The 24,718-nt window shown below is 38.4% G+C and overlaps 6 protein-coding genes and 1 non-coding gene across 10 annotated transcripts; 4 read left to right on the forward strand and 3 right to left on the reverse strand.

The window, feature by feature from the left end:
* Positions 1-1,761, forward strand: LOC132205535 (transport and Golgi organization protein 11). Of its 3 annotated transcripts, none has more exons than XM_059634632.1 (6): positions 1-186; positions 579-696; positions 752-847; positions 903-997; positions 1,056-1,210; positions 1,298-1,761. In XM_059634632.1, the coding sequence occupies exons 2-6, from the start codon at positions 579-581 to the stop codon at positions 1,524-1,526; spliced, it is 693 nt and encodes a 230-aa protein (XP_059490615.1). In that variant the 5' UTR covers positions 1-186; the 3' UTR covers positions 1,527-1,761. The 3 variants fall into 3 exon arrangements, with proteins under 3 accessions (XP_059490615.1, XP_059490616.1, XP_059490614.1); XM_059634633.1 differs by lacking the exon at positions 1-186 and adding an exon at positions 201-331; XM_059634631.1 differs by lacking the exon at positions 1-186 and adding an exon at positions 319-438.
* Positions 1,762-1,902: 141 nt separating this feature from the next.
* LOC132205534 (uncharacterized) lies at positions 1,903-3,199 on the forward strand. Its single transcript, XM_059634630.1, has 4 exons — positions 1,903-2,353; positions 2,410-2,589; positions 2,644-2,809; positions 2,874-3,199. The coding sequence occupies exons 1-4, from the start codon at positions 2,074-2,076 to the stop codon at positions 3,073-3,075; spliced, it is 828 nt and encodes a 275-aa protein (XP_059490613.1). The 5' UTR covers positions 1,903-2,073; the 3' UTR covers positions 3,076-3,199.
* Positions 2,842-8,467, reverse strand: LOC132205531 (syndetin). Of its 2 annotated transcripts, XM_059634626.1 has the most exons (19): positions 7,365-8,467; positions 7,099-7,315; positions 6,785-7,009; positions 6,484-6,620; positions 6,246-6,423; positions 6,002-6,190; positions 5,748-5,948; positions 5,571-5,691; positions 5,338-5,518; positions 5,092-5,284; positions 4,850-5,026; positions 4,741-4,796; positions 4,508-4,682; positions 4,314-4,433; positions 4,077-4,265; positions 3,861-4,016; positions 3,629-3,750; positions 3,378-3,567; positions 2,842-3,326 (listed from the first exon to the last, which is right to left on the reverse strand). In XM_059634626.1, the coding sequence occupies exons 2-19, from the start codon at positions 7,150-7,152 to the stop codon at positions 3,222-3,224; spliced, it is 2,769 nt and encodes a 922-aa protein (XP_059490609.1). In that variant the 5' UTR covers positions 7,153-7,315; positions 7,365-8,467; the 3' UTR covers positions 2,842-3,221. The 2 variants fall into 2 exon arrangements, with proteins under 2 accessions (XP_059490609.1, XP_059490608.1); XM_059634625.1 differs by having other exon boundaries at positions 7,099-8,467.
* Positions 8,468-8,771: 304 nt separating this feature from the next.
* Positions 8,772-8,844, forward strand: Trnav-uac (transfer RNA valine (anticodon UAC)). Its single transcript has one exon. It is a non-coding gene; the product is annotated as a tRNA-Val (tRNA).
* Positions 8,845-8,934: 90 nt separating this feature from the next.
* On the reverse strand, positions 8,935-10,843 carry LOC132205533 (syntaxin-7). The gene is made up of 5 exons (XM_059634628.1): positions 10,692-10,843; positions 10,354-10,581; positions 10,137-10,302; positions 9,808-10,069; positions 8,935-9,686 (listed from the first exon to the last, which is right to left on the reverse strand). Exons 2-5 carry the CDS (start codon positions 10,575-10,577, stop codon positions 9,418-9,420), a joined length of 921 nt encoding a protein of 306 aa, XP_059490611.1. The 5' UTR covers positions 10,578-10,581; positions 10,692-10,843; the 3' UTR covers positions 8,935-9,417.
* Positions 10,844-11,335: 492 nt separating this feature from the next.
* On the reverse strand, positions 11,336-13,359 carry LOC132204819 (UPF0415 protein C7orf25). Its single transcript, XM_059633629.1, has 6 exons — positions 13,102-13,359; positions 12,761-13,040; positions 12,610-12,704; positions 12,177-12,552; positions 11,782-12,047; positions 11,336-11,725 (listed from the first exon to the last, which is right to left on the reverse strand). The coding sequence occupies exons 1-6, from the start codon at positions 13,255-13,257 to the stop codon at positions 11,624-11,626; spliced, it is 1,275 nt and encodes a 424-aa protein (XP_059489612.1). The 5' UTR covers positions 13,258-13,359; the 3' UTR covers positions 11,336-11,623.
* Positions 13,360-13,598: 239 nt separating this feature from the next.
* Positions 13,599-24,554, forward strand: LOC132203740 (E3 SUMO-protein ligase RanBP2-like). Its single transcript, XM_059631732.1, has 35 exons — positions 13,599-13,772; positions 13,902-14,127; positions 14,249-14,431; positions 14,491-14,660; positions 14,720-14,920; positions 14,979-15,089; positions 15,140-15,311; positions 15,363-15,454; positions 15,504-15,882; positions 15,933-16,047; positions 16,098-16,430; positions 16,496-16,646; positions 16,697-16,808; positions 16,866-17,077; positions 17,130-17,384; positions 17,437-17,613; positions 17,663-17,949; positions 18,290-18,428; positions 18,483-18,526; positions 18,580-18,689; positions 18,746-19,101; positions 19,157-19,364; positions 19,440-19,772; positions 19,833-19,954; positions 20,018-21,373; positions 21,515-21,681; positions 21,740-22,029; positions 22,088-22,297; positions 22,364-22,550; positions 22,716-22,894; positions 22,948-23,274; positions 23,329-23,609; positions 23,666-24,007; positions 24,063-24,302; positions 24,359-24,554. Exons 1-35 carry the CDS (start codon positions 13,701-13,703, stop codon positions 24,410-24,412), a joined length of 8,193 nt encoding a protein of 2,730 aa, XP_059487715.1. The 5' UTR covers positions 13,599-13,700; the 3' UTR covers positions 24,413-24,554.
* The last annotated feature ends 164 nt before the right edge of the window (positions 24,555-24,718 follow it).

Below are 24,718 nucleotides of genomic sequence, written 5' to 3' on the forward strand. Positions count from 1 at the left end.
ATGGCCGCGGTGAGCACCAGCTGAATTTGCTGCATTCTTGCCTCTGGCATAACGACTATTCGACTCAAAAATTTGCACAAAGTCGCGATGAACCGCTTACGAATTTAACAAGAAACCATCTGCATTTTTCTGTGAAAGCATTTAACGATTGGCTGACTCTGATTAGCCGTATTTAACGAAATCAAGGTATGATCTTAAAACAAGAAAAACGAAGGTTCATTTTATATTTGATCCGTGTTATTATTTTGTCGCTTGGACTTAATCCGTCCTTGCTTTACCCAAGAGGTCATCTGGAGTTTGTACGGCTTTCGGGCCAAGCTTAGAGCATAGGGTATAATTTATTCATTTCTCTGCTAACTTTCCTCGAGTTGGTTTCAGTGGTTTTAGAGACAAGCTATGAGGAACTTAGTTTTTTCGAACATTTTCATCTCGAACAGGGTACACTTTATTTTTTCCATAATTATATTTTTACCACTATTAAATGTCATGGGAGTTATGACGAAGGTTTTTAGATTTTATCAGATATTAAGCAAGCTTCCAATTATTGCTCTATAAATCTAATTCTTTATACATCATAGATGTCGAACATGTCAAGCCCTAGTAGACGATCGGTGGACAATGACCCTTTTTATGACACCGACTTCACTGCTGACATTAGCCACAAAATGAGAGTACCCAAGCACATCACTGCTTCTGGTATTATTATATAAGATTAATTTTAATACATTAGAATAATTGTTTCTTTGAATAGGAGATGCCGCCGATGATCGACAAGACCATTGGATTCGATCAACTGATTTTCAAGAAAAATTTGAGATGTACGTCCCTGACAGAATATTGGTTGTTGGTAAGCAAAGATTAATTGACGTGGCTAATTTGAAGATTAATTATTATTTTAAAAGGACAAGAACAACACATTGGCACAAAAGCTCCACCCCGTGAACTTCAGCTGGAGAATGCGGTCATGCCGCCCGACCCAGGATTTATTCGAGTCCAGGTTGGTCCTCTCGTAACTTTTTATTTCATTTTAGATAATACATTTTTAATTGTATTAGACTCCTCCAAGAGTAATTTCGCTTGACGAGCATTTCATACCTGCTGCTGACGAACCTACCTTCAACCATCAAAGGGAATTCAAAAATTCTCCTCCAACCTTAAACGGATTTGTTTCAAGAAATGATTACAACAAGAAAATGGATATAACGTTGAGGTATGCTGTCATAAAATTTGTGCCCCTTCAGATTGCTTACAAATGCAGAAAACGGTATTACATATCTTACATAATAATCTTTTACAGGGAAACGACTCCGCCAAATGGTACTGCGGACATCTCAATGAATATGACTGGCCTCACCCCAGCCGAAGAAGTATTGCACCTTCGTCGCCAGGTTGTCAAGTTGAGCCGCAGGGTGATGGCCGTTGAGCTAGATTTGCAGCAGCAGCAGCAGAGGCAACAAATATTGTTGGGCCTTGGAATAGCCTACTTCCTTGTCAAGTCTGTCGTGTGGATCACACGGTCTAGTTAAATGACCATGTTCGAAAAGTTTCACGGGATACAGATTGTCAGTTCTTTATTCTTTTGTACATAACGAAGGAAACTTCATTTATTTAGCCACTACTCGCTTCAATTCAATTTGGTTAAGACTGTTCTCTTCGACTTAGTTGCCTATCCAAATATTTCCTTGGTCTCGCAATGCTGACTATTTGGTAAACAAGAATTTTGTAGATTAATCAATAAAACTTGTTAAGGACTCTCCCGAACATTGGCTTACATTTTTCACCAACAAATACACTCCTGCACCGCTGTTTTGTCAAGTGAGTTATATAAATGCTTTTAGAAAATAGGTATGATAGAAAGTAAAAATTAAGAAAGTGTTTGTGTAATGTGAAAACCATAGATGCACAGAACAAAAAAGTCAACTAGTTGTATATAACTAAGATAATTAACTTAAAAATATATTGTATGACATACACATAGAATAATGTAAGAAATTTTTTCAAATTGTTGCATAACATTTTAAAGAAAACTGCTTTTGTGTAATATTTCCTGCTTTTTAGACCCTGCACTTAGTTATGATGAATAAAGCCTCTGGCTCATTTCCACTTTCACTGGGTCTGTGGTGGTTGTATGCCTATAAATATTTAAGCAAGGCCATGGGTTGTCACAGTTCAACCGAAGCACTCGAACAACAACTTACAAGAGGCTACAAAGTTTTAATTATCAGTCTCTGCTCAGGGAAAATGATCCGAGTGCTTAGTCTTGCTGCCGTTGTGGCCACTTTTGCCCTCGTCTCGGGCCAGGCTCAGAAAGGGCGTATTCTGGAACCACCCGTGCCAGCTCTGTGCGCCCAAAGTAAGTTATTTTTCCTAAAAATTGAGTATTTTATTCAAAAAATCAATGTGCGATAGGAAAAATTCATGAGCGCTTTGGAGGCAAGGGTTATTTCTTCTCTTGGAAAGAACCCAGCACTGCCGGACAAGAAAAGGACTGGCTTGATGGAAGAAATTATTGCCGACAGCGTTGCATGGACCTTGTCAGCCCGGATTCGAAGCCAGAAAACGACTTCATCAAGTCACGTATTGTCAGAGGTAAAGTTTAAAAAAATTGTATTTAAAAAAAAAAATTTCCAATTGAAAATCCAGACAAGGTGAAGTATATCTGGACTTCTGGACGTCTTTGCGACTTTAAGGGCTGCGATCGCCCCGACTTGAAGCCCCTGAACGTTAATGGATGGTTCTGGACTGCTGAACTCAAGAAGCTGCCCCCAACCACCGACAGGATCAACAATGATTGGAGCCCTTCAGGCGGGTAAAAGAAAAAAAAAATCATTTTTACCAGAGTCCCAAACTCTTCTGATTTTTTTAATTTCTAGACTTGGACGTCCTCAGCCAGACAACCGTGAGGCCGCCCAGGGAGGAGCCACCGAAAACTGCTTGGCCATATTGAACCAGTTCTACAAGGACGGAGTCAACTGGCACGATGTTGCCTGCCACCACTTCAAGCCTTGGGTGTGCGAGGAGAACCAATCACTGCTCAGCTATGTTAGAGCTACAAACCCCACACTCAGAATCTAAATATGTTGTTCTGTAAAAAATATGGATTTTTTGTAATAAAATCAGTGTTTCGACAACAATTATTATAAAATTTAAATTATCACATCTGCTGAATACCAAAAATAATCTAATAAAATAAATTTAAATTCTGGGGCGAGTGAGGTTTGTCAGTAGCCAAGTTCTTCGATTAATCCCAAAAGCACATGTCGGACGCGCTTGTTATTCTGACAGGCACAATTCACCAGTGCAGCCAGTTGTCTTCCCGAATACTCCTTAAAAAAGAAATTGCTCAATTTGAACTAATTTATTTTTGTATATTTTACCTTATGACTTCGGATCCAAGTTTCTAAGGCAGGCTCAGGTAGATAATACGCTTTGATGTATTGTTCAACAATGTCCTTGCCTGGTATTGGTCGAAGTTCAGCAAGTTTCTCTAATTTGGAAGCAAATTGTGTAAAATCCAACTGCATTAGTCCTCGGCCACCATTAGAGCACTTCTTAGCATTTGAAAAGCTGGTCATTTACCAAAATTAAATTATCAACTTGGAAAAAGATAAAAAATATGTATATTTACCCTTCGACAAATGCATTGCACACCAAGTGTGAAAGAAACTGCCACAGCAAAACTTTTGTGGATTTAGGAATTGGCGTTCTTTTGGAAATTTCAGATAACCTCATACTAAATATCTGAAGTTCCTGAAAATTGAATATGAATTATATACAACACTATATAAATATTGAGGATCGAGATCAAAGAGCATCCGTTTTGCAATATAATTATATAGAGTGCTTGATATTTTATTTACCCTCAGTATAAAGTCTACGTAAGGGCTGTGCAGACTCATGACGTCTCGCACCTCCCAATTGACTTTTGACATCTGTGTCAACAACTGCCGCAGATCAACGGCATGCCAAGCAATGTTCATGTAGATAGGTTTACGCAAGTCCTCTGCTACACTGACCTAAATTTATTTTTATTTTTCTAACTGTAAAAAGGAAGCCTTAGAAAGACCGTAATATACCTGAGAGTAAAAATGATCAAGAGCTGGCCACTGATCACTAGGCAACAGTCCTTGGATTTGAGAGCGCAAGTTTAAAACTTGGTTTGCTAAAAATGATAGCGATTCAACTGCAACAACACATTCAGCTAACCCATGTAAATCTTCTGGGCTATCCAAGTTAACAATTGGTGAGAGCTCAGGTGGAGTTACCTGCAATTTAAATTTAAAATACTGTGTAAAATTAATGATTATATCTACTTTGGCGTCAGCGAATTCTAGAGTTTCTTGATTATTGCCAGGCTTTATTATAAGGTTTTCTTTGATCCGCAGTAAGTTAGATTGCAATTGATATGTGTATTCAAATTCTCTGGTTGAAGGCTAAATACAATTTTTGTTATTAGTACCTCAGGAGATTATTTTCTTAATAATTGCAAGTCTAGTTCAGGAATTACCTTTTCCTTTGCAAAGAATGAGTGAATCACATAGAGGTATAAATCAAACAACTGTGTAAGACGTCTCAAGATATCCAGCGCTATCGGCTGCAGCAGATGCATCATCCAAAGGTAACGTCCAATCAAACGTAAAACAGATAATGTGGTATTGGCAACAAGAACTGTGTGCCTCTCTCTAATTCAATTAAATGATTTTATATATAATTTTTTCTAAGCTGTTCAGCATATACTACCTTGTGTGTCCGATCCTACCGTTTGTGTCATCATCACTATCATCACTTGAGTTGTTCTAAAAGTATAAAGGTCTTTAAAAGGCTAAATAAAACAAATATGTATCCGTACCCCATTACTGGTAAAAAAATCCTCTTCTACAGACATTTCCGACTTTAGATCAAATGGCGTCGAATTTGATGATCGAGGATGTCGGGAGAAAAATCCATCAATGCTGCTACTGGATGATATTGATGAGCTCAGTCTACTTTTGCTTACTTCAGGAAATGAAACGGCCCAGCGGAACTCCTGGAGTTTTATTGGGGAATTTAGTTTTTTTTTTTTTTTTTTTTTTTTAATATTTGTTAACATACCTGGAGCTGAAGGGCGTTGAAATTTGATCGAACTGGACAATGTGCCCAACCTTCGTTTTCGAGAAACATGCACAACTCATCAAGTCGAGCTTGATGGTACGACCTCAAGTAGCTCAAACTTTGACTTCGTGCGGCATTTTGCAAATCTATGGAGTTTGCATTCTCACAAAATTCTTCTCCAACTCTGGCAAGCCTAAGTAAAATTTCTTATGTAAAAAAAGTAGTGAGTTATGCACAAATACCAACTTATCAACAAGATCCAGGATGCAAAGGAACTCATCAAATTTATAGTTAGATGGGTCACATGCGATTATCAAAGAAGCAACTTTGCTCTGCATATCTTGCCAAATACTACTACGGCCCTTTTCCAGCTTTTGTTTTATGTGCTGTGTGGCCATTGCAACTTCAACAGTTTCTGTTCGGCGACCTAAAATACCAAAATATTACATGCAAGTTTTGAAATAAAACTGAAAAAATACTTGGTGATTTGGGGATCTTATGCATGTGCCACTTTGAAACCTCGCGGTAGCAACAAGCAATGTTCCACAGAGACTTGCAAAGTTCAGTTAAACAAGGAACAAAATTTTCCTTCGAAATGAACTGAAGAAGAATAAAGAATTAATAATTAAAAATTGAAAAATAAACATTTAAACAACCTTGCACAATTCAGGATATGATTTTTTACTTGCGCCAAGTATGTTAGGTTGCAAGTAATTTGAAACTGTTGAAAATGAAATATTTTGAACAGCTGAATAGAAGTGCATCAAAAGTTGATCAGCAGCTATTTGACTTTTTCCAAGAAGGGAGTAAGCATCTTGAAGTTTAGTATACACTTCGGATTTGAAATCTAAACACGACTGTAAAAAAAAATAAGAGATTTAATTTTTCAAAATAATTCAATCTCTCTTACATTTGCTAGAGCTTGGTCTAATGATTCTTCAGCCATTTCCAATGTGTCTTGGAGCTGGGAATTTAGAGCAGCAACACATTTGAAGTGGCGAAAGGTACTGGCAACACTTTGACACTCTATTAGGAGGTTGATGGCTCCAGCAAAGTCTCCTTCCCTCAACAAATCTTGTAGTTGCTCCTTCGTGCATTGCTGGCGATAAAAGAAATTGTCAGAATTATCAATATTGACTTAGAAATGAGAATACCAATGTCTTAATAGAGGACAGTGATTTCAAAAGATTTACAGCTCTTTGACGCTTCCTGTAGTTTGCCAAAAGTCCTAAACTTGCAGTAGTGAACTGCTGCTTTGCAATATTCAATTGGGAGCGCCCTGACTTGCATGACTCTACTGATGACTTCAATTTGTCTTGAATTTCCACTATTCTAAATATCAGATGATTATGAAATTATGTTCAAACATATTTAGGTAATAATAAGACCGACCTTTCAAATTCTTTTTGACAGGATGGCTGCTGTTTAAGAATTAGCTGCAACGCCTGGTTTAGAACCACAGCTCTTTGCCGATTCAAAACTTTGAGATTCCTTTGGATTTCATCACACTGGAGGGTTGCTGACAGTTTCTAGGATAAACAATTAAAAATTAAAATTAAAGAAACTAAACGACAATGCAAACTTGTGCTGCACGATGCAGGAAACACAAAAATGCCGCACTGAGAATGCATTCTCTATACAATATGGTAAAGTTTTTTTCAATCAAGAAAAAAACGCAAATAAGTTTTTATACCTTTAGTTCATATTTGGCCAAGTCAAAATCATTTTCTACAAAGTAGATTTGTTCAATAGACTTCAAAATTTCTTGATCTGTAGTTTGGTCATCTAATTCCTTTAAGTCAGTAGATTTAAGATGCACTCCAAGGTTTGCAACCGTGTCTCTGTTAGCAGGTAATATCACAGATTCTCCTGTGCCGTCCCCCTCAAAAGAAGTCGATGCCCTCCTCCATTGTCCTTGCTAAAAATAACAACCGCAGACAATATTAATTACCGTTTTGTATGTTCAGCACTATGTATACAAAATATTTTAATGTCTTTTTTACTTACTGCCCGGTTTTGTTTGTTGATAAGAAGTTTGAATTTCAGTTTCAGTTCATCCATGTTGATTTCTTTTCTTATTTATTTGGTAAAATGTGAACCAAATAATAACATTGTGCGAACATAAAATCCATGCGCAGAAACAATTAAAGGAGGAAAAAGTAAATTTTCAGATTTGATTTTTGTACCACAATAAAGCGATATTTCCGTCAGCTTTTTTATAAGTCTAGAAGAATGTTTCATTAAAATGAAGCTGAATGAAGCCAAATAATTACTCTTTAACAGCAAACTTTTGGAAGGGAATTACGCAGGTGATTGCGTCCGTCTACTTGCTGGCAGTTGTGTGTGGCTGTGGCAACCAATAATTTTATTGCAACTGCAGAGTTCAATGGTTCAATGAATAAAAGAGGGGCGTTACCACAACATTGTATAAAAAGGAGTTAAAATATTATGCAGATGATATTGTTTTAACCTCAGAAAAATTAAGTGACTTGAAAATTGCTTTAGCCAGAATGAAAGAATTTTTGTTAAAACGCAGTTTGAAACTTAACTTGGAAAAGTGCAAATTCATGAAATTTAGAAATAAGGGTCTAGGAAAATATGCATTAAGTGACCGCCTAGATTTAGGTGGAATTGAAATAGAGAGAGTTGCTGAGTTTACATATTTAGGAGTTACTTTTCAACCATCAGGAATCTCTTTTGGAAAGCACATTGAAAAAAGAACAAGAGCTGCATTGCTGGCCACTTATAATATACGAGAACTAAAACAATTATCCATTGAAACAGCACACAAGCTATTTGATCTAAAAATTTCCCCAATTGCGTCCTACGGCATTGAAGAAATATGGCCTTTCCTAACAAAGACTGATTTTGAAAATCTTGAAAAAGTCAAAACAAGATATTTAAAAAGAGTTTTAGGACTGTCCAAGTATATTAGATCTAGATTTGTGTATGAATTAGTTGACACTGATCTCTTTGTATCGGACTTACAGGTAAAATATTCTCTAACTGAAACTGAAGCATTCCAGAAATTTTGTGTGTCTAAATATTTAAACAAACTTGAGATATGTGATGAGTTCTACGAGACAGAAACTATGAAGAATAAAAATTGGCAATGTGCAATGTTCAGTGATCGCCAAGTGTTTACGAGATTTGCCTGTCACGGGTACCACTATTTATTTTGTAAGAATAAAAATTTTCATTCTCAAGCGACAATAGATTGTGAATGCAAGCACTGCGGTAAGAAATGTTCACAATATCATATTCTTGAATGTAATGAACGAAAACTAAGCCTAAGAGAGGCTGCAAAAATCAAAATTAACTAATTTTGTACTTTGTAATAATTATCGAAACAAGCTTAATTGTAAAATTAATTTTAGGAAGACAAATTAGCTTTAGACACCCGTTGTACACCTAGTTGTGTTCAATAAATACTCTATCTATAAAATATTTAAAGCAATTACCGGTTTTAAAGTAATTATCTAAGGCAGTATAATTCACTTCATCCCCCATTTAGCACAAATAAAATATTTTTATGTAATAAAAACATATTTATGCTTTAAGGCAGTACTGAAATTAGTAGAGTTCTAGGTCTGGTTAGTTATATTCGGTACGCACACACCCCCCCATCTCTTGTATGATCGACCTATATATAAAACCATCATACAAAAATTTAGTTTACTGGTTCTATGGTGTAGTGGTTATCACATCTGCTTTACACGCAGAAGGTCCCCAGTTCGATCCTGGGTGGAACCATTTTTGACAATGCAAGAATAAAAAAAACTTGATAATCCCTTTCAGTACATGCATTATGTGAGGAAGCAAGAACAAAAATGTAAATTTTTATATTATATAATATACACATGATATATTTTATCATTGATGCTAATTTAACAATATTATTATCGACAATTATATTTAAATAAAAGTTTTTAGTTTTTAATAGGTGAAACATATGAGACTAATAAGAGGCATTAAATTACACTTCACGGCAGTGCTGACATGTGGTTGCATGCAATCTACAAAATATTATATTTGATATAATTATGCTCTCATTGCTAAACATTGAATCTACATCTGAAACCAAATGTATAAAAAAATATTGAAGAATTTAATAACTGTACCAGAAAATATTGAACCAAGTAATTTGTAATTAAAACCCTCTTTAAAAAAATTATAATTCATTCACTATAATGCACTTCGTACAAAAAAGAGAAGAACTGTACAAAAATATTAAGTTTGTTTAAAATTAAATCTTACAGCCATAGAAGCAAGCATTTATAAAGGTTTTATTTCTATTGATCACTTTAAAATCCAGCCATAAATTTATTATTGGAATGACTGTATTGCGGTTGTCGTTGGGGCCAGAGTCGAAGTTGTTGAAGGTGCTGGCGTTGTGACAGGCGGAACGATTGGTTCCAAAGAAATAAATTTAATAACTATAGAACCAATAATGATCAAAGCAACTACAGCAGCAATCGATGCACACCAGCACAGCTTGCGTCGCCTCTTATTTTGGTATCTTGAAGCCTGTTCCAGTTCCTGGCGGCCCATTGCCACATCAGTGTGTACACGCTCAATGTTGTCTTCAATGGAACCTTTAAAACATGATATGACACTTCTGATTAAATATAATACTGTGAAGATTTTTTGCAATACAAAATTTAAATAGTCAAAACTGCTCCATAATATAAAAAAATGCTAGGATAAAAAACTTACCAACAACTTCTCCTTGGTCGTGCACCATAGTACTCAGCTCTCTCATGATTTCATTGACATCAAGGACATCTTCCTCAATTTGCTTGATGCGGCGTTCTCTCTCCAACATAATTTCTTTCTCAAACTCTAAGTCTCGCTTCATTTGTTTTTGTTTGGCAATAAGTTGAGCTCTTTCTTCCAATTCATCTCCCGTCTGCTCGTATTCCTCCTCCATGGTCTGAGGACGCACAAGGGCATGAGCTCGAAGCTTCATTGCAACTTGCTAAAATTTACAAGACATTAAAAATTATTTTACAATAAAAAAAAAAAACAATGTTTGGTTTATTTACAGTTTGAATTTGCCCGTATCTTTTGATGGCATCTTTGAATTCCGTCTGCAATCTTTCAAACTGCAGCTTCTGAGGTTTGGAACCTCTTTTAACGAGGAAGTTAAGTTTTTGGATTTCTTTTGTTGTCTGGCCAACCACCTGTTTTGTACTCAACTGACCAACATGGCTGAAAAAAAACATTGATTGAATGAATATAATAAAAAATTAAAGCTAGTACATGGTGTCTCGTAGACCTGCCGAGTCTCGATCAGTACCAAGAAGCCTCAAAGCTTCATCTAATTGCTTCCAACTTTGGTTGATTGTATAAACATTGGTTGTTATGCTCTCAGATAAATTTCGGATCTCTACAGAACTCATATCGCTAAAATTTACTTCAGGAACTCGGACTTCTGTTGCACCGTAAACCCGCGAAGTGCCCGCTGTAATTCCTTTCCTCTCCATGGCCCTGTAATTTAATTGCGTGTGTAATGTAAGGCGGGTGATAAAATTGCATAAAAGCATAAATCAGGTATTTTCCAATGCTAGATAAAATTACTATGAGGTTGCAATACAAACCTTCAGTGATTAAGAAATTCTTTTTGTTTGTAAATGATGACGATGATAGCAATGCAACCCGTTCTCGTCTGTAATTGTCTGTATTAACCAAATCCACTAATTCATTTACAAAAATAGTCACGCGACTCTTGTTCACCTCTTGTTGACTCAATTCTCAAAACTAAACAGCTGGAGATGCAAGAAACAAGAACCAATCAAATTAGTACGTTTGCAATGCACCCACCAATAACGAAGTCAATTGCGCAGCGGCAAATATTTACATATTTTAAATGCCAGCTGCTCGCCCACTTTTCCTGCTAAAAAGGCCTATTAATTGGGCCTGATTAATGTTGATGATTTTATATTTTATGTACGCGTTATCATGTACTGTACATCCGTAGGGATTATATCGTAAAACGAATTGAACAAATTTGGAGAACTGTTTTATGAAATAAGCATTACGCTTTCAATTTTTTTAATCATTTTCGTCTTTTCAATTTTCCCCTTGCTCCATAATAATATAATATATCATAAATATTTATTGTTATCATCAATGCATGCGAATTTTCATATTTAAATTAATTAATAATTATTTATCACTAGTCATCACTTTTTAATATAAGGGATATATAAAAACTAAATAATCATCAACTTATATACTGGTAAATAATGTAAGACATGATGCAAAATTTTATTGGTGAATCCAAGCAAAAATATTTAAAAGTATAAGTTGATCTAAAATAACAAACAAATTATAGTAAATAATAATTGGCATTAATTTTCAGCCGGTAAATCAAATAATAAGAATATAAAGGTGCTTTGTATAAAATATGCGCAAGAATCTCATGATTTCAAATTAAATTAATTACAAAGTTTCTGCAAAGCAAAATTTTGGATGTATCACAATTTTTTTATGACATATCAATGATTTTGGAGTTTCAGTCTTTAGACACTCAGTTAAGCATCATGACATCCTCACCAGAGGGACAAGCTGATTGCTCTTTGGCTTCAGTGAGAGCTCGCGATTCATGGAGGTAAACAACAAAGTCTACTCCCTGAAATTCACATGAAATAATTATTTGCAGATTATTTTATGCAACGCATGTTATACCTGATTTTGGGCGCCTCTGACGAAACCTTCATTTGCAGATACAGTAACAGCTTTCAGGGCATCTCCTGTCCCAAAAACAATCTGCGACCGGCTTTTCACCTTAGCACTCAATATGAGAGCAGCAACTCTAGGCGGAAGCTCGTCAGGTACTACGACCACCCTTGTCATGAGAGCCTTTGCTCTTTCTTTTTCTCCAGGACCGGCCATTGTGTTGACAATTTTCATAAAATCTCTTTCAGCAGACTTGCAACAGAACAGTTCTTTCCCTACAAAAAAATTTGGAAGAATTGGCATTGTAAATTATTATTGTATTTTATTTTTGCTCTGTTCAGTGCTGATTAACCTCCAAATGGGTTATTGAATCTGTGTTATAATTTATGATTAATTCACTGTACCTTCAAACAGCTTGTCCAATACTGGTTTGACAGGTCTTGCTCTCTCCCATTCAGCCTGCTGCATTAGTAACGGCTGCTTGTATTGGTAACAATTTCTTCCGTTTGTCAATGCTGACACATAGGCAACCATTGTGCTCACATCCAAATTTAAGCGATTGATAGTTCTACTGTTATTTTCTGCCTTTTCAACTTTTGAAGAGACTCGTTCTGCATTTTCTTCATCACTACTGCTTGCTTCTTCTTCATCTTCCTCTTCGTCATCAGAGGCCTCTTGCCAGCTGCAATCGGTAATCCTGGTTCCCTCGACTATCACTTCCTTAGCTTCAAGGTGCCGTGCCAGATTTTCTTCAATGCCGTTGGAGAAATAAAAGATGACCTGTGATTGTTAAAATAAGTAGACACTAAAAAGATAATTTAACAACAAAAAAAATACTTTAGGTGGGCAATAAAGTACGGGATTCTTCTTGGCACAACTAACGAACAGATCGGCTTGGTCCAGAATAGACTTTTGCCCATACTTTCCAGCTCCTGTGAAACAATTATAGATCAATAAACTTCAATTATTGGCTCGCTCCAAAACGTACCTGCAGAAAGTTGGGTTAAAGCTCTAGGATTCCTGGCAATAACCTTAACCCAAATCTGTCTTTTGTGTGTTACAACATCAACTGTGATTTTGCAGGGCTGAGGAGATGCCCCAAACGCGATTTCTCCATTTTCTAAATCCTCTTCAGTGTTGCGGTAGTGAAAATTTTGCAAGGTAGAGACACAGTCTGCGTAATGACTCTCCATGTAGATGACGAGGGCAGTGAAATGGTGCAAGTTTGTGCACATCAAATGCTCCTTTTTAGGCGATTTAGAGATAACCTGAAATATTTAAAAAATTTTAAATTTACTACAATAAACTACAACATAATATGCTTTGTACCTTTTGTAAAAAATTAATTTCCTGTTTGACTTTCTTGTGCAGTTTGCCAATGCCTTCAATATTAGCCAAGTGTGATATCCTAGCAATTAATTCCTCGCCTAGGCTAATTTTTTCTTCAAGTGCATTCCTCAACTCTTCAATTTCTAATAAACTCATTTCAGTGTATTTTAGATAAGAAAAATGACCAAGAAATCAGGAAATTGTACTGAAGATTCGATTTGTTTTGAATTTGAAAATTAGTTTTAAAACTATTAACATTTCGCGCATTAGCGAATCAAGTACACCAATACTACAAAATACTATAATATGTAGATATAATTTATTTTTAACATTTTAAATTACAAAAATTAAGATTAACTGTGATATAACCTTTAAGATAATTTTAAATCGATATATTATGTTGAAAGTTCCAGAAAATTCATCAAATTGTCACATTTTCAAAAGTATATTGTTATGTTGGCTACTTTTTAAACATTGGCCACTCATGTACCAATTGAGCGAATGAGCGGCATGGGGCATGGTCAAGGAATGTTTCGTTGAAAAGTGTCACCGTTTCGCAACTTTTTAAACTCAGTTCGCCAAGTCTGTGGTTTTTCAACATGTTCTCAAAGAAAAAGGACTTAGACGCGTACGTCGCTGAGATTTTCAAAAAATCCAAGAGCGAAAAAGAGGTAAAAATATTAACTGGAAGTTGTGGTGTACCCCACACGATCAAAAAAATGGCCGTGATCGCCGACATTGCCGCCTTTTTTCTGGAATTTACATGTTGAATAATCCCTGTTTGGCTTATTTTCTTGTAGAGAAATGCTAAATGCCTCACCATCGCAAAGCAGTACTCTCAACTTCAAGAGTGGGCAACTGCTCGGCGGTATGTCGGCGCCTACATTCAGGACCACCCGAATTCTGCTCCCGCAATGCGGTTGCAGGGGGAATGTGAACAAAACCTTGGGCAGAAAGAGAGGGCACTCAACTCGTTCCGCAGCAGCCTCACGTGTGACCCCACTCAGAAAGATCTCACTTTCAAAGGTTAAAAATATTCCTGTGCTATTTTTTTGTGTTAAAAAAAAATAAAATCCAAAATACATAATATATATAATATTATTTGCATTATGTACATACTAATGCTAAACTTCTCTTTACCACTCAGTGTGCGAGTTGTTGTGCAATGTTTCTGTTGACACTGAAACATATCAGTACTGGGCCGATAGAGCTGAGGCGATTGACAGCTCTCACCCTTCTGTTTTTAAACTAAAAGAGCACATTCTAACCTCAACTTCAGCAACTTCTGGTGGAAGCCTAGTCTCCCTAGAGCTCGAGGCCCTTATCATGGGTTAGTATTAATTTTTCTACTATTTTGTGTGATGATTTAGTTAATTTTTGTTTTTGTAGCGGAGCAAAAAGCTAGACCTCATGATCCCAGCCCAAACTGCCGCCTCCTGAAACTGTACATTGACAAAGCCCAATACACCAAAGCTCATGCTTTGGCTATTCAGTTGGAGACTGGCTGCCCATTTAGAAATGATATCTCCTGGTATGAAACCTTAACCAGCACTTTAGAGGTGATTTATTTACAATTGAAGATGTTAGCAAAAGGACATTCCTAAACTTTAAATTTCAGGCTTGCAATAAAAAGGTTGATGAAGATTGGGACACGCACACCTTTAAGCTACTTGCACTTGAAAGGCTCTTGTCACTTTACCTGGATGAAGTTCTTGGAGCTGATAAGCAAAACAGACCACTCTCAACCTATTCAAATATGAATGTCGTTGTTGAAACAGCATTTAAATTAGACCAGGCCCTGTTCGAAGCTCAAAAATTGGTAAGTCGAAAGTCCGAAATATTGTACGACTGGGCCATTAATTAAATTTTTCTAATAGACCTGCCACGGATCATCGAGCAGGCGGATTTTGGCAGAAACCCTTTTGAAGCATTTAGTGGCCCAGTTTGGGTTCCACTTGGTTTGCATTCTGTACAAGAAAGCCAAGAAGGTAGTGTATTAAATTATTTTAATATTTTTCTATTTAATAATTTTGGACAGGACTCATCACTCTGGAAATCTAATATCAAGTTCAGTGGTCCCCTGTTGATGTTGGCGTGGCAAACTCTAACTCCTGATGACGATGCTGCTTGGCTGAAAGATTTGCCAGAATCCTTGCTTGACTCTACACAAGTCTGGTTAAATGAGGGAAAGCTGCGCAGGAGCCAAGCTGGTAGTTAACCATGATCAAATTTACTGTGGATTGCTAACATTTATATTCCAGGCCACATTCTTCTCGGACTGAATGCTAAAAGGAAGTTAATGGACATTGTTTCCCCTCTTCTTGTGACTAAGTGGCAAGAGAAACTCTATGAGGTAAATTGCACTTAGAATGTTATTGCTCTTTTATTATCAAAATTTATAGGCCGTATTTTCATCCTATGCAAATGAATTGAAAACATCTTACCTGGCAACAAGCTTGGACTCTAACAAGTTAACCAGAAGTCTACCAACCATCAATGAGCTTTGGTCCCATGACGAGTCTTCTCTTTTGCAATACTTCAATCAGCTTCCACTCGTCATTTGGTACGGGCTTCAATTTAGGGCAATTGGTCATCCGTGGACGCCGCTGAGTGAAGCTAACGATGATCCAAATATTGTCGCACTAGATGTGCTTCCAAAGAGGCCTCTATGCCCTGCTTTCCACAATTTGAAGAAATACAACAAAGACTTCCCTGGAATAAGTCAGGCCACACCTGAAAGCCTTTCCCAAATGGACATAGATGCGTTCATATTTGCAATTGGTACGGATTGAACTAAAATATTATTTCAACTCTTATGTTATAAAATCCAGTCACCTGTGCTAGTGGAATAATGGAAGAAAATCAACAACGTTGGAGCAATGATAGGCCTGAAGTGCTCCCAGTAACTCTTTCAGACGCCTTGTGCACCCCGGCTCAGATTTCATGGTAAATTTCTGTGACAAAATGTTAGTTTTTTTTATGCATGAATCTCTTAGGTGGACAAGCATTTGCCATATCTTGAAGCCTTCCGCAGCAAACTACTCTGTCACTCCAGAGTTAAGGAAATTAATCAGAAGTGGCCTTGAGGCTATCCGATCAGTTGATTCTCAGAGTGGACAGCAAGACGTCCGACTGCTTTGTTCCCTTGCCAGATTCTTTACTGCTCAAGCTACCAAATGTCAAGAATCAGATGGAGACAAACAGCTTATTACGGCTCTATTCCTCCGTGCCAGCCACTATTGGTCTTGCGCTAAGCCAGTTCTAGAAAGCGTGAAAAGTGGAAGAGCAACTAGGCCACTTCACATTGATCGACTCTTCTGTTTGCCTGGGTAAGGAGAATCAAGTTTTGTTTGTGTTTTGGGATTTTTTATTAATTTTTTTTTCACTCCAATAGCAAAGACCTTGATAAAAGTGCTGCTGAATCCCTCCTTTATGAAGCTTGCTTTGCTGATGGGATGCAGCTTGTAAGGAACGGCAGATATGAAGAGGCTATAGAAGCTTTTGGTGATTTGACTAGCCCATATGCAAGCATGGAGCAGGCTATGGTAATATTTGCGATAAACAGAAATCTATGTAAATTTAATTTTAATTATAGCTTTTTAAGAAAATGGGCGATGCTGAAAAGTCTGACATGTCAGCCAAAGAAATCTACTACAAGAGGTCACGTGATAGCTTTTTTGTTACCCTGGATAGACTTAAAGGAACAAGTATAAAATTAAAAAAAAATATATATTGCTTTTTTACATTACTACCAACTAATGTAGATGTTGACCAACGACATCCTTTGAATGCATCATTGAGATCTCACATAGAGGAAGTTGAGGAGCAAATAAATGCTTTGTTCCCTGATGCCCACATTAAAAATCCAGTGCATCGTGGTGACATTCTCAGTGATGCTTCTGACGAAGAAGACTTTGTCCACACCCCAAGAATATTTAATAGGCTTAGAGGCCAAAGCAGTACACCTTTCACTTCTGTAAGTTCACGCTTCAAATATTAAAACATTTTGATCACTTTAATTACCCCAGAGCCGAGCCCGTCCAGTGACTTTGTCTAATGGCACTCCAGTCAATGGAGGCCAGCGACTGCAAACTCAATATCGATCGCCTTCACTCATGACTCCGAGGCCTAGAGAAGAAGCTCGTCCAAGTCCAGAGAGATTAGAGGCCCAAATGCGACAGCTCAGTGTGCAAAGAGAGAGCGAGCTGCAGACAATGGCTCGCATTGTTGAGGCTACAAGAAGCAATGACAGCGGGCTGAAAGATGAATTACTTTTCATTAAGGTATTATTAGTTAATTTTATTATTTTCAAAGGAAATATCCTTCTATCTCTAGGATGCTATGAGAGAGATGAGCAGAGATTTGCAAAGAGTGGAAAGCAACCAGAAAGAAATGATAGAGGCACGAAGAGAACAACAAGAGTCAAACAAGAATTTGAAAGATATGCATAGTGATATTCAGAAGATCCTTCGACTTCTGAAATCAACCCGGATCACTAATATTAGCCCAGTTGTATGCTAGAATGTAAATTTAAAACAAACTATATCGTTTTCAAACCCAGGTTTCTGAGCCTCGTAACATTCCTGATGAAGACCTTTATCTCTATGGAGAAGAAGGTGAAAATGAATATTGCACCGATGGAGCTGCAGGAACTCAAACTCAGCAGCCAAAACAACAGTTCCCCTCCACTGCGAGCGCCCCTGCAAGTTATCCAGCACTTTACAACCCTGCATTGTATCAGTTCAGAGCTCCTCCACCAAACTTCTTTCCACTTGCTCCAGGAGTTGATACTGCTGCTTTGATGTACCAAAATTTGGCATACTATGCTCCAGGAGCTCTGCCATTCAGGTCAGTCTATCGCATACATATACATTAGGCATTTTACCTGCAAGCCAGTACACCCTGGAGAACTGCTAGTATTGCTTTGCTCCTCCTTTTAAACTGGTATAAAAAATGGACCTGTGAAAAGTTCTTTCCAATTTTCTGAAGTGCTTTTTGTTGGCTTTTATTTCTGGTGGCCGATCTGTGTAAGATTTAAGCCTTAGGAAAGCAAAGCTGGTAAATGCAAATCATATATTTTGGAAGCAACTATTACACAAACATTTAAAATTTCATGTTACTCTAATTGAAAAAAAAGTAGTAGAAACATATAATAGTAAATAATAATTATAAATGTATCCGTATTTAGTGAAGGACAACGGCTTCCGGAGTTTCAAGTTGCAACTCCTCATCTTCTAGCCGGTCAGTTGCCAATTGGTAACCAAGGATTAACTCCAGCTTTCAACCAAATTGTAGCACCTCCAACTATTAGCAACATCACTCCAGCGGTATTTTTTCTTTTTTGAATAACCTAGTTTACTGACTTACTTTTTGATATGTAGAAACCACCTCAAGTGCATCCTGATTTGACGCCTGCTCAAAATTCGTAATTATAATAATTTTCAATTGTGCGCAATATTAATGATTTATAACAACCAGGCTCCAAGAAAGTGCTATCATTCAAATGACTCCTCATGCATTCCAAATTAATATGCCACCTGAAGCACAGATACCAACTGCCTCACCACTGGACAAAGCGCCTGCAGTTCGTAAGGCTATTTCCTTTTGTACTCTCTGTATTTGCAAAGAAAAACTTTATTTTCAGCTGCAGTTTCCCCACAGAGCATACTGCAAAATGTCCCCTCACCTGTGTACTCTTCAGTAACTCCTGAAACGCAAAAACGCACATCCAGAGTGTCTCGTGTGTCGGTTGGCTCTGTTGTTTCAGAAGATGGAGAAGTACCTGAGCACGATGCTATACCTGATTTCAAACCCATCATACCTCTGCCAGACGAAATTGTCCCAACAACAGGCGAAGAAGGTGAAAATCTCCTGTTTGAGAACAGAGCCAAACTCTACAGATACATTGATGGTGAATGGAAAGAGCGAGGAACTGGCGCGCTAAAAATTTTGGAATCGCCCATTAACAAGAAAGTCAGGATTCTGATGCGCAGAGATCAGGTATTGTATCTATTTCTACGTTTATTCCTTTTCTTATGCGTTGACTTTTTTAAAGGTTCTGAAAGTGTGCTGCAACCACTTCATTCCAAAAGACCTGATTCTTTCTCATATCAGTGGCAATGATAAAACATGGTCGTGGGCTGCCCAAGATTTTGCAGATGAAAAAGTTAGAGTTGAAAAGTTCGGAGTCCGCTTTAAGACTGTTGATGATGCAAACTTATTCAAAGATGTGATAGAAAGAGCAAAGAAGACCATGCCTGACAGTACGTATTTGTTTTCTAGGACAGCAATTTATTATTTTGATGGTCTTGATAATAATAAATCAAAAATAACTTCAGCTCCAAGCTCGAAACCATCAACTCCTGCTGACACGCCAAAAACCCCTTTACTGTCTGCCAGCGGAACTTCGCCAATATTAGAGACTCCAAAATCATCAAATGCTAACAAACTACCAACTCCAGCATCAACCTTGTCTTTTGGAGGGTTTACCTTCTCCACTTCGCCCACTATTGCAAAGAAAGGGGAAGAAGCAAAGACGGAAACTCCCAAGAAAGAAGACACTCCTGCCAAACCTGGGCCATTTGCATCATTTTCTTTTGGAGCACCAAAAAGCTCCACTACGTCCTTGTTTGGTCAAACTACAACTCAATCCTCAGGCACTTCTTCGATTAGTAATAACTGGATATATTTAGGTTGAAAATTGCATTAATTTAAAATATAATCACTTGCAGGTTCTGCTCCAGTATCTTTTGGAAACACAAATACTCTGCTAAACTCACCGCTTGCCCAGCTGAGCTTTTCTAGTTTGCCGCAGAATACGACATCCTTTACCACAGGCCATAGTACATTCAAGGTAATAATTTTTAGTTGTCTGTTGCTATTGTAACTATATTATATCCTTGAAATTGTTACTCAGGGATTTGATGGTGCTGGCTCACGTGTTTTTGGAGTTACCACGCCAGCCAAATCAACTACGCCAGCTGCGAGCGGAACTCCTGCCAACCCTACTGCAACAGAAAGCCCTGGAGGTGAGGCTGAAACTGCTGAAGACTTTGTCCCCACTGCAGATTTCCAACCAGTTATTCCTCTTCCTGAGCTCATCGAGGTCAAGACAGGTGAAGAGGGAGAAGAAGTGCTCTTCGAATGCAGGGCAAAGCTGCTGAGATTTGTGTCTGAGTCAAAAGAGTGGAAAGAACGTGGAATCGGCAAGATGAAAATGACCTGGAATCCCACGTCGTGCAAAGTCCGCTTGATCATGCGGCGCGAACAAGTTTTAAAAGTCTGCTGCAATCACTTCCTCTTGAGGGATATGAAACTTGTGCCAATCAGCTCGTCTGACAGAAGCTGGACATGGATCGCTCAAGATTACTCAGAAGGCAGCATTGAAAAGGAAACCTTTGCCATCAAATTTAAGAACCCAGAGGAGGCTGCCTCATTCAAAGAAAAGTGGCTTGAGATCCAAAAAGACATGGTGGATGGTGATCAATTGCTGCGAGGAGGCCAGCAACCAACTGCTCCAGCAAAGACCAAAGAGGACAAACCCAAACCACTCTCCGAACTATTCAAACCAGCCACAGGCAATTGGGAGTGTAAGAATTGCTATGTCTCCAACAAGGCCAATACGAATACCTGTGTGGCATGTTGTTCCTCAAAAGAGGGGGCAGCTGCTGAGATCACAAAAGTTACTACCTCGCAGCCTTCAACTGCAGACAAGGATTTGATGAAACAGTTCAAGAAGCCGGAAGGAAGTTGGGAATGCAAGTTTTGCTATGTCACAAACAAATCTGATGCGGTTACGTGTGTGGCTTGTGAGTCGGCTAGACCTGGTACTGAAGGAAACGAAAAACCTACTGCTCCGGCAATCAAGAAAATTACCCCAGGCTTGACTTTCGACTTCCAATCGTCTGGCTCGGCATCCAAATTTTCATTTGGTAATGCTGCTGCGGCCACAGTCTCAACCAGCGTTTCCACTGGACCCACCTCAACTTTCACCTTTGGTGGCGTGAAGCCTACTACACCAGCGGTAACCACTTTTGCTTTTGGTGGTCCTCAGCCCAGCTTTGCGTTTGGCACACAAGGAACACAAAATTCCACTGCTGACTCGACCAAAACTTTGTTTGGTGGATCAACCTTGCCTAAATTTGGTTTCAACTTGCCTACACCAAGCACTCCTGCCTCAACTGTGACCAGTGGGAGCATCACTTCTCCAGGTGGAGCTGAGGATAGTGACGGTGAAGTTGAGAATGACGAGGGAGACCACATTCACTTCACGGTAATTTTATTATTTTTAAATCCCACGTAGAATATTTCCCATTGCTACTTTTTGAAGACAAATTAAAATAATAATACTTGTATATCAATATTTCTGAATTGAAGCGAATTTATTCTAATATTATTCTAAATTTATTTTCAGCCAATTATCCCTCTGCCTGACGCTGTAGAAGTTGTCACAGGCGAAGAAGATGAAGAAACGCTTTACAGTCACCGTGCCAAGCTCTACCGCTGGGCAAATGGGGAATGGAAAGAAAGGGGTCTAGGTGACATAAAGATTTTAAGGCACAAGGAGCAAGGTCATATTAGGTAAAACCTCAACTTACTCTTTCTCCTTGTCATTTGATTAAATTCGTCTTAAATCAAGAATCCTGATGAGACGAGAGCAAGTTCTAAAGATCTGTCTGAACCACCGTCTCTACAAAGAAACAACTTTCACTCCAAAAGGAGACACAGGTCGGTCATTCCAGTGGTATGCAGCTGATTATTCCGAAGGGGAATACAAGCAGGAACAATTTGCCATCCTGTTCAAAACTGAGGATATTGCTAAGGACTTCATTGAGCACATAGAATCGGCCAAAACTTTGCTAGGCCTAGAAAACCAAAGTATGGCTGCTCAAGCAAGTTCCCCAGCTCAGGTCTCTACCCTCTCAGCTGGTAAGCAATTTTTTACCAACAGATCCTGTCATAATATTTTTTATTTTATCTTCAATAGCCGACACTTCAGCTGTCTCGTCCAATTTAGACACATCCATTGCCAGTAGCACTCAATTCACACCTTCCAATAGCATCTCATTTGCACTCGGAAATGATCCGTCGGCTGCTGTAACGCCTCAGTCAGGATCTTTCTTGTCTGGGTCAACTTTTAGCTCAGCTGTAAAAGGAAATTTGTTCGAAGACTCTCCTTCCGAGAATACGGATGATGGTGCGTGTTAAGCTTGATTTCTTTACAGTAATTGTTTATTTAACTGAAAATCTATTTTTATAACAGAAGTGCACATAGTTGAAGTGATTGAGCCCAAAGTTTCTGATGAAGATGTTCAAAAAGCCCGTGCTCTTAAATTGCCAGACAACTTCTATGCCTACAAGCAGCGCTCTGCTTGCAAGGGTTGCAGAGGCTGCGAAAATGAAGATAGTGATGCAAGCTCAACCACAGAAAAAGATCAAACTGTGTCGAGGTAACATTAAAAGTTTTGGTCAAATGTAATTTTTTTTTATTCTTTTGATTTTTTTGTCATTTTGTTCATACAGTATTGAAACTTGGTGTATTATCAATTAGAAAATTGTCAGAATTTTCTCTGAGCTTGACTAGGAGACTTTAATAAAATTATCTTCATCCGCAGCACCGTTCCGTCTACATTTTCAACACCCCTCTTTGGTTCGGTTTCTTTTGGAGCTGCTGCTAAACCCGAAAAGCTTGTCAGTAGCGGAAACTCTCTTGCAACCACAAACATGTTTGCCACAGCATCCAACCAGCCGACGTTTGCCAGCCTGGCAAATTCAACGTCCAATGCTGGCTTTTGTAATTTTGCACAATTATTTTTTAATTGTTACCATGACTTATTTTTCTTATAGCTAACTTGACCTCCAGTAGCCCTAGTTTCTCTTGGGCTGGTGCTGGCACACCAGTCTTTGGTTCAAAGGGCTCACCGGCTCTTGGTTCCAAAGGATCAACGCCTGCGCCTGTTTTTGGCAGTGCTAAGCCTAGCCCTGTGTTTGGAACTCCTCAGGCACTTTTTTCATCTCCTTCATTGCAGTCCACTGCATCTCCTAAAAACAACACTGAAGGAGGATCTAGTGAGGATGAAGGGGGGGAGGAAACTCATGATCCCCACTTTGAGCCCATTATTGCCTTGCCTGACATGATTGAAGTGAAAACTGGAGAAGAGGATGAGGAGAAAAGTATTTACATTCTATCATTTTGTCAAGAATTGTTTACCAAAAATTTGTTTTCAGTGTTCTCCCACAGAGCAAAACTTTATCGATATGACTCAAACACCAGGGAATGGAAGGAACGAGGAGTCGGAGAGATGAAATTGCTCTACCACCAGGCCACTGGCAGGTACAGACTTCTGCTGCGCCGAGAGCAAGTTCACAAAGTTGTGCTGAACCAGTTGCTCACCAAAGACTTAGAGATGAAGCCCATGAAACTGACCAACAATGCTCTTTTGTGGGGTGGGTTCAACCATGCTGAAGAAGGAGAGGGAAAAATGGAAGAACTTGCCGTCAAATTTAAAGTACACTAACTTCAGTTAAAATTATTTTGCACTCTATCAATATGAACTTTTTACAGAATCAGGAATTAGTTGACGAATTCAAAGCCAAGGTCGAAGAGGCCAAAGAGCGGTTAGCCTCAATGGAGACAAAACCTGCCCCCGTGGTCACGACCCCTCCTGTGGTTGAGCCTGAAAAGGTCCTAAAAGGTCCAACCACCCCAACCTTTGTTCCTCCAGCCAATGAAGAAGACACTGACGAGGAAGAGGAGGAGGAAGAAGAAGAAGATGACGAGGAAGACTATGAAACCTATGATGATTACGAAGAAACGGAAGTGATGGATGAGAGGGGCACAGTGTTTGCCCGAAAAGATGGGAATCCTGTCGGACCATGGTTGGGTCTTGGCGTTGGCCACATTAAGGTTGGACTTCCTCAAACCCATATTTTGATCATATTAATTCTGTTGATAATTTTAGATGGTGTACGCCAGTGATGGATTATACAGCGTCGTTGTGGAACTGGATGTCAGTGAGGGCAGTGAGAATGTACGGATCCCCATTGACACACGCATGAATGCTCAATCTGAGAAAACGCAAGACAAAGAAGTCTGTTTTTCTGGCATGAACCAGGCACAGGACACTGACAGGGTTGAATACTATAAAGTTTTGTTTCCTACGAGCAGCAGCGCCGAAGAGTTTCAAGCTAATTTCATGGAGGCAAGTTCATGTGAAAAAAAACTATTTATAGTGTTAATTTAAATTTTCTGCTGCAGGGTTTAGCCATGGCAGATAATTTGCAGCAGGATGAAAATGACGCTGAGCCCTGAAAATTGATGGCTGCCGACGAAATGCAGCAGAAGTTTTTAGTTTTTAAATGTTTCTTTCAATAATGAAGATAATTAATAATAAACTCTTTTTTTGCTATTTGATGACCAATAAAAGGCCAATATGTAATTATTTAAGATGAAAGTCACCTAGTTTTATTTTTCAAGATTATGAAATCTTGATACCACCATTAATTATTTATTTCAAATTTAGCTGTTGTTTGCAAAAGTGGTACAGTGGTTAGAGGCAACAGGAGTCGCGGTTGCCATAGTGATGCGCGGGGCAGGCGCACACCGGCGCCTCATTCG

Source organism: Neocloeon triangulifer, unplaced genomic scaffold (assembly GCF_031216515.1).
Source record: "Neocloeon triangulifer isolate White Clay Creek 2 clone unplaced genomic scaffold, ASM3121651v1 ptg000002l, whole genome shotgun sequence".
Lineage (NCBI taxonomy): Eukaryota > Metazoa > Arthropoda > Insecta > Ephemeroptera > Baetidae > Neocloeon > Neocloeon triangulifer.